General features: G+C 47.4%; 1 protein-coding gene across 20 annotated transcripts in view; it reads left to right on the top strand.

The window, feature by feature from the left end:
* The first annotated feature begins 1,317 nt into the window (after positions 1-1,317).
* camk2g2 (calcium/calmodulin-dependent protein kinase (CaM kinase) II gamma 2) overlaps positions 1,318-8,430 on the top strand; it is a 58,368-nt gene continuing 51,255 nt past the window's right edge. For 4 of the 20 annotated variants that reach the window (XM_081725138.1, XM_081725136.1, XM_081725139.1 and 1 more), the window contains exons 1-2: positions 1,321-1,501; positions 2,649-2,743. In XM_081725138.1, the coding sequence (XP_081581264.1) occupies positions 1,437-1,501; positions 2,649-2,743 (160 nt within the window). In that variant the 5' untranslated portion in view covers positions 1,321-1,436. Of the gene's footprint in view, positions 1,549-2,648; positions 2,744-8,430 lie in introns of all 20 variants that reach the window. The other 16 variants (XM_081725141.1, XM_081725140.1, XM_035531354.2 and 13 more) reach the window with 8 other exon arrangements.

The raw sequence follows: 8,430 nt of genomic DNA, 5'->3' as shown, positions 1-8,430 counted from the left end.
GGATGGGTATGACGGTAGCTCTTAGAAACGGTGAGGAACCGTAATGGTGCTTTCATGAAAGTTTGCCGACATGAGCAAACGTGATCTGCTGTCTAACGAGGTGTGGTTACTTTCATTGCGCCTCCATCTCTCTCGTTTGCACACACAACATAACCTGTCGCTGCAACCCTGACCATTAAAAATTGATGGTGGTTAATGTAGTCCCTTACACCCCCCATAAAGCACGCTGTGCTTTAATTTAGTCCTGTACTAAAATGGTCCTTTTCTTTCATGTAGTTTAGGCAAGGAACTAAACGAAACTCAGTTATTTCAGTCTGCTCGACCCACAGCCCTGCGAGACGAGGCAGCCCCAGACTTTGAGAAGCCGTCTCTCGTGGGGAAAGCGCGGTGCCCCTAAAGTGGCAGCAGTGGTTCGTTAAAAACAGTAGGACTCGACAGACGAGTGTGCCGTCAGACCTGAGAGTATGGCTTATGCGTTTAGAGTTTAATGTTACTAAACCTTAATTAAACGGCAGAACTGGCTTGGCATAAGCATGAAAAAAAGTGAGCTCCATCAAGAACACACTGAGCAGCTGTGAGTCGGGCCACGTCCTGGTGGAGTGTCACGAGCAGGTTTCAGAAGTGTAACAGACAGTTTATCCGGAAAGGAAAACAATCTGGCGACTCTGAAGTTCCACAGAATTCAAATGCCCCAACACATAGTATAAACACAGAAAAATAGTTCATTATCAATTAATAATGTTCAGTAATAACTTTATCCCATATGGTACATAATTCTACAAAATACATTACGAACACATGTAATATACAAAAGTATATATTTATATATAAATATAAATACAGATAAGGTGCAAATGAAAGAAAGAGAAGCATATTCCCAGAACGCGTTTACTCTCCAAAAGCCTTCTTGTCTTTGGCATTTAACGGATGCTTGGACAGCACTACTATGTTATTGGTATCAAATGTTATTGATATCAAGATCTACTACCGAGACTACTCCAGAACTAACCGGAGCACCTTGTGTAGGCCCAAGCCTCAGAAGCCTGTCGCTGGTGCCACTGAACAGTCCGTGAAGGTATGACGTTAACGTTAGAAATGTGCGCTGCAGGTTTACCTCGCTGCTGCAGGAGGACTGCCCGCGAGCCGTACGCGACTGCATGGGAGCCACGTCGGAAGCGCACCGACTGCCCGCGGGCGTCGCGCGGAGCCCCATGCAACGCCGGATCTCTCCCGTTTCGACTCGCATCCCCTCCCTCGACACGAAGGAGAAATCTCGCGTTGCTGCCCGTCGTTTTCTCTCCACCTCCGTTCGCACCTCTCCCTCTCTCTCTCTCTCTCTCTCTCTCACTCTCTCGCCCCCTCCCAGCGTACAACATCGCCTCCCAGAACCCAAGCGAGGCAGTCGGCGACACGAGAGGCGAGATCTGCAGCGCACCATGGCCACGATCGTAACCTCGACCAGGTTCACAGACGAGTATCAGCTGTACGAGGAGCTGGGGAAGTAAGCAGGAGCTGCTATATGTGGTGGACGCCTTTCGTTTCAGGATCGTACGTCGTGTTCGTGCACTTTAGAGCACTGGTGCCCAAAGCCGCTGTCACGACGGCAGGACTAATAATCGCGGCGCTTCGGGACATTTTAGCGATCCCGTGTCGGGTCCCAGTCCTGCCGTGTCGCGGAGCATCTCGCTGTGATGTCGGGAGCCTTTTTCGGAGACGTTTCACCGTCGTGCTAACTCGCTCGTGGGTTCGTCATGCCGTGGCCGTAAAACGGGCGTCTGCCGTGGCACTTTATCGACATCCGCGCTGCTGATCCGATCGCTTTACTATCAAGATCGATCCCGTCTGGAGTTGGGTTTGCGCTGCCTAGTTATGGATTTTGCACGCCCAGAAACTTTTAATGCATTTTAAAATACCATCGCTGACGATGGCCACGCAAGAAGAGAGGGGGCTTTTTTTGCAGACGATAGCTTTGCCGTCATAAAAACGAGAAACGTAGCTCGCGAGCGTCGTTAAGTAGCACGCGCCACCGTCGCGTTGCATTCGTCGCTCGTGGCCGATCGTTTCTCCGGGTTTCGGATGTAACGGGCCCGCATTTAGACGCGTCGATCCCACTGCGTAACGCACTTTCCCCCGCAGCAGCGTGGTTTGGGCAGCACTCCGCCTCACCGCAAACACCCTTCCTTCTCTCGGTGCGGCATCCGTTTCTCGATCCATTTGCACGGGCGTTTATGCACAGCGGTGTGTGTGGGGGTCCCATTTAAAAACGCACCGAGCTCCAGCACGAGCGATGTGGCCAGGTTGGGTTCTGATCTCAGCATGCGCGAGCGTCTGCATTGCGTTGCCGCAGACGGCTGTAGGTCCAGTTGGGACTGGGCTCGTGTGTCTGGAAGCCCATAGGCTGCTGAAACCCGTGAAACGGAAGAGCGAAAGACTCCGTTACCTTTAAAACTGTGAACGTGAAAGTAGGATTGTTGAAAGGAATGTACTCTTGAGAAGTGACCGGCTGATTAAAGTGTTTCAGACTGCAGCTCACACATCAGTGTTTAGGTTGCGTTTTCCATAAATGCAATGACTGCCTAGTTAACGTGTTGGTTTGATTATATTATTGCATATTATAGTAAGTGCTGATTTTTTAAATTTGGAAACAGGGGTGCCTTCTCCGTGGTCCGCCGATGTGTGAAGAAGTCAACCAGCCAGGAATATGCTGCTAAAATTATCAACACAAAAAAGTTATCTGCAAGAGGTAAGGCACTGGGGTCTTGAACTTATTTCTTTCTTTCTTAAATGTAACACATGAGGTCCTCCTGCGTTTGTCTGTGTCAGGACTGCTGTTTTCTTACTCAGGCTCAGGAATAAGTAGTCGTAATATTTCTATAACCCTGGACTTCACTGACAGAGACGGAGACGTACCGGTCACGGCTCCCCACTACTAAACGAGGTTTAATGTCCAGCGGTGGCTCTTGGAGGTTTGACGCGTGGCCGTGATCGTGGGCGTGGCCGTGGGCGTGGTCGGAGGGCCGTGCTGCACGGGCTCCTCGGCTCGCCGGGGTCGCTGCGCGTGCCTCGCTGCTGAATGAAACGGCTCCGGGCAGCGCTGCTGTCTCCATGTTTTATCCACGTGGAAATCTGAAAGGGAAAAATTATCTTCCTCGCCGGCAGTTACATCATGAATTGTCGTAACGCACTGCCATGCATTAATGCCAGCAGAGACGTGGGGTCCGGGCGAACGGGCTTCCTGTTCTTGCCCGCTAACTAGCAGAACCTCCGAGTCAGCGCTAATTAAGCGCCCGGCGAAGACGGTCTGGACACATGAGCCTCGGCCTCGAGTTTCGGCAGGAGAGGAACAAAAGGTCTGGGGCTATTTTGGGAAGGTGGACACCCCGAGTACCTGGAGCTTGTGGCTACCAGGTTGAGCCTGTTCTGGGTGCGTGATGCTGAAGAAGAAGGGTCTTCTCTGAATGATTCTTCTGAATGTTCAGGACTTTTACCTTTAGCTAGTCTTGAGATTCCTTAAGAGGAACATAATCTGGAATCCCAGATTTGACCTTTGACATCTGATCTTCTGACGGTTACACTTCAGCATAACCGTTCAGCGAGATAACAATCTATTAGATACCGGATTGCTTTCCCAAGTTTCTCCTCGAACACTGGCCCCATCATCCCATGCTCATGAGAGAGCTTCTGTAACACCCTTAATTCTCACACACACACACTTGCATTACTTGTTAATCCTCTTTCTGTTACGCTAATAAATGTCTTTTTGCTCCAGAACTGAGTTTGCTTGTTTGGACTATGAGCTGGCTTGTCTGGCGTGGCTGCAGCACTTTCTGGCCCGTCAGTAGCACAACCGAGACGTTCTCCACACGGAGCTGAAACAGGCTTCCATGTCCTTCTTTGGTCTTGGCTTCATGACATGTCCAGGTCCGTATGTGTGTGTTGAAGCCAGCACTACACTGACTAGACTGTCCTCTTCATGCTCAGTAGGACAGGCTTGGTGTTGGCTCTGTTGGCTGTACAGTATGTTAAGGTAAATGTATATTCCAACATTCCATGATTTTAAAGTTTAGACTGTTTGTTTGGTTTAACCCTTATTATGATATACAAATGTTGACTGGTCATTGTCCACTGCACACATGATGACTGATGGTGGTTAAAGTGCACTGGTGTCATAACATGGCCTGAATATCGAGGTAGAGTGTTGTAGGAGAGTTGAGACAGAACAGGAGAGTTGAGACAGAATACTGATGGTGTTTTCGATGTATTTTCTGTCAACGTGTGAAACAACACAGAAAACATGGAAATCACTAAGCTGTTCCGATGCCCTCCTGGGCTCCTCACACTATTTCAGAGGTGAAGCTTTCAAGCTGGCCTGGAAGACGGAGGCAAATGAGTGACTGTTGCCCAAACTGAAGTCTGCCTGCATGATTGTGGCTCTGTTGAACTAAACTGAAGGGAGACTTGCATGTGCTTCACTTTCATCAGGACTGAGAGTTTGTAGGAGTCTGAAGTTCAACAGGTTTCTGCTCTGGCATTTGCATTCACAAACTATGCAGTATAATATTCCCATAGCCTTCTGATGCATTTAGTCCAGTGAGGTGTGTGTGTGTGTGTGTGTGTGTGTGTGTGTGTGTGTGTGTGTGTGTGTGTGTGTGTGTGTGTGTGCGTGCGTGCGTGTGTGTTTTGCACTATATCCCCCATGGATGTAGGTAAGCGCAGAATTTGTTTAAAAGATTGTTGGCTGACAAAAACTAAGCCAGGTAATTAGATCAGCCGGTCTTGGCGGCATTGGCTGAGATTTCCTCGAGCAGCCTGGCAACTGTTCACATGGGACTGTTCATCAGGTTGGCTGGCAACAAATTAAAAAGTAGCAATGCTACTCGATCAGAGGGATCTATTCAAATGCCAGCGCCCCCGTCTCTCTGAATGTGCCTCTACCCTGTGGTCCTGATCCAAGCCAAACTAGGGCCTCACACACACACACACACACACACACACACACACACACACACACACACACACACACACACACAGTCTACTGCTACCCTTGTCTTTCATCCGCTCCGCTGTGTGCGGAAGAGGCCAGGAAGGTTATCCATGGGGGGGTAACGGCTGGAGTCTGTCTGTGCACTCGTACCAGGGCTCTTGTCTAAGGAGCCCAGTGCCTCCCCTGTGCGGGGTGGAACGGTGCTGCTCGGAGCTGACCCTGCGCTCACAACCAGCCCTGGGCCAGAGGCGCTGAAGTGCGTTTAGTCATCCAAAGGGTTAAAAGGAAACAGAATATGCAATCCATGATCAATTGAGAGTGTAATTTCACTGGGTGTGAATCAGTCACATAAGACCATGGCCATTATTATGAATTAAGCATGTGTTGATTTGCGATACATGTCAGTCATGCTGTTTCAACTGGGCGGTGTGTACACTTCTAATATCTTAAGTTACTTCTTTGCATGCATTGCAATATTCTACACATTCGGCTGTGTAAATAGCTTGCATAGAGTCTATTCTGAGCAGAAGTCCCAGCCACCTGCAGTAACCACAGATACTGTAACGTAGCCAGCAGTGAGGCCTACGTCACGCCAGCGCTTTACGCATATGGGCTCTCGATGTGCAGAGGCAGGCTGACCTTCTCCGGTCGGTTTGTTGTTACACGTTACTGAAAGACCTCACTGTGCTTGTGTTTGTGTGCGTGTGTGGGGGTAGGGCGGCATGACTGGGAGCTCCGCTGTACCCCTCGCAAAGCTGCACACACCGTTAGCTCCCACCGCCAAACACCGATGGTGTCAGAAGACACGTGGAGCTCCACTCACCTCTCCCCTCTGCTCTCTCTCCTCCTTTCTCTACTTCCTCTGTCCGTCTGCTCCTCCTTGTCTTTTTTTTTTTTTTACTCTCTTCCTCATCTCTCTCTCTGTCTCTCTCTTGATCTCAGTCTCTCTCTGTCTGTCTCCCTATTTTGTCAGGTGATGCGTTGGGATCTTGCTAGGCTAACATGCTGCTGGCTCTTTGCTGATAAATGAAGCACCTCAGCCTCCATGCTGAATGTTTAATGCAACAAACTGCATTTTTAATTGACTTTTTTTGTTTTTTTCGTCAGACATGTACATGTTTGTGCAGGCACGTATGGGTGTGTGTTCCCGTGGGGAGAGCATGTGTTTGGTAATGTAGTTGGTCTATGTGCGTGTATACTTGTGTTATCAATATGTCGTATGAAAGCGTCATTAACGGCTCATCTGAACCTGGCGTTTGTTCAGATCCTTGTGGATACACTCCTGGAATGAAGTGGCATGCCCTCGTCTACTTGCAGCAGTCCCCAGGTCCCTTTGTTCTGTGGGAGGCGCGCGCATGCCACCTGGGAGTTGGGGGTGGGTGTGTGTGGGGGGTATGTCTGAATAGCCCTCTGATTTCCTTCACTTCCGTGTGAGCTGTTGTTTTCTCCTGCATCAGCTAGCGTGTAGGAACTGCAGGGAGGGTTGATGTCACTGAAACGTTATTATTAGTCTACATTTGATGTGCAAGGCATGTAGCAGAAATGCTACACATGCTTCAGTTCTTCAGTGTGTTCTGATAAAATCTGCTACGCCGAAAACATGTCGGCAATATTCCGTACGGAACGTCTCCAGACACGTCGGCACTATTCCGTACAGAACGTCTCAGTAGATGATTGTAAACCAGTTGGAAGATAAATGGGGAAAAGAGGTGGATCAGCATGAGTAAGAGGGATCCTCGCATCATTCCAAACACTCATCCAGCAGACTTGGATGTTGGAAGGGTCGTCTACAATGCGGCTCTTCCCTAGCTAAAAAAAGAGTTCATCTACTGGGCAAATTAGGATGACATACCATTGCATTTAATTTTTCCCCGGAGAGACTTATTGTATAGTCATGATACCACACTACTCGACAGTTCTCTCTTTTGGTCATTGTGGACATCAAACTCCCACGTCAGGCATGGTGTTATCATTTTAATCTCATATGTGGTGTTGCCCACCAAATGTAACTTCTTGAAATGATAAACCTGTAAACACTTAGGACTAGGCTTCTAATGATTTGCTGATATGAGAATAATCGAGTGTTTCTGTGTAATGAGCCCCCATGTATCGCTCACTAAATGATTAATAAATCTTTCTTAATTCAGTTTATGTAAAGTCAGTCACTCCTAGTTTGCTGTATTATACCGATTGCGTACATACAACCTCATCCCTTCATATGCAATAATAATTCTTTCCATGTTTGAGAAACACTTCCAACGTTATCTCCTTTTAACATGATTCTTGTTGTTAAATGTTTTTGCCAGCACAGTGTGGAAATGTCTTGTATTTATTTCTTTGTTTGTGCACAGTCCAAGCACCTGGTGATGCAGGGATCTTACAGGGTTCCGCTGGGTTTTCTTACTCTCGTGAAATAGGCGCGAGGTCAACGCAAACACAGCGAGATTCCATCCCAGAATGCAGTTTTTCTCAGGCACCTAGTACATGTGCTGATTTCTAAAATGTTATATATATATATATATATATATATATATATATATATATATATATATATATATATATATAATATAGAGGTTGTTTAATGAACATTTCATGTCATTGCACTTAATATTCTTTTGCCAAATTGTACATTAGAGTGAAATTTGTGAAAAATATAATAAGTAAAGAAACATTTACTCTAAAGAAAAAAAGCTGCTTAATTGACCAGTTACCAGTGACTAGCATACAGCTTACTGAGTTAACTAAACAGTTACAGTTGCCAGATCAGGTCAGTTTAGCCAGTTGAAACCTGACACTGCTGGAGAAGTGAGTGAATACGTAGCTCCTAAACTGCAGAGCGGTGTTGTGTCAGTCGTGTGTGAGTAGCCAATAGACTCATACAGGAGCGTGTCCCACAGTGCCTTCACATCCTGGCGCTTGGCCCAACAGGGTCAGTTAAAGCCGTTCACGCCGTCAGGGTGGAGTTCATTAGGCCAGAAAATCCTCATGTCCGTCTGTCCTGTGTCCTGGACTCCCCAAGGCTGAGACTGTGCCAGGCTCCTGGCATCAGGGCTCATCTCCAGGTGCCCACGCGGACCATCTCGGGCATGTTAATAGAATTAACAGGGGAGCAACCATTTCTCTAACTCGTCACACTCTTTGTTCTGGGAAGTATGAACCAGTTATTGAAGAAGTCCACGTTCTATGTGGTTTTCATGGGAAATTTCTTTAGGCATATATTAATAAATGTGCTAATGGCAGCTCATTGTGCTTCTCTTCTGAAAAGGTCGAGCTTCACCCTGCGTTCGGGTGATTCTGGGGTGATGCCTGTGATTGGTCAAAAGAGCTTGCAGTCAGCGCCTTCGTCTATGCTACATTAACCAAAGATGAGAGAGTCAAAAATAAATAAATAAATATATAAATATATATATAAATAAATGGAATGTGTTCGTACTGTAGCTTACCAT

The sequence above is a fragment of the Electrophorus electricus genome, chromosome 12 (genome assembly GCF_041902795.1).
Source record: "Electrophorus electricus isolate QZ-2024a chromosome 12, ASM4190279v1, whole genome shotgun sequence".
Classification (NCBI taxonomy): Eukaryota; Metazoa; Chordata; class Actinopteri; order Gymnotiformes; family Gymnotidae; genus Electrophorus; species Electrophorus electricus.
This window is presented reverse-complemented; position numbering and strand designations above follow the sequence as displayed.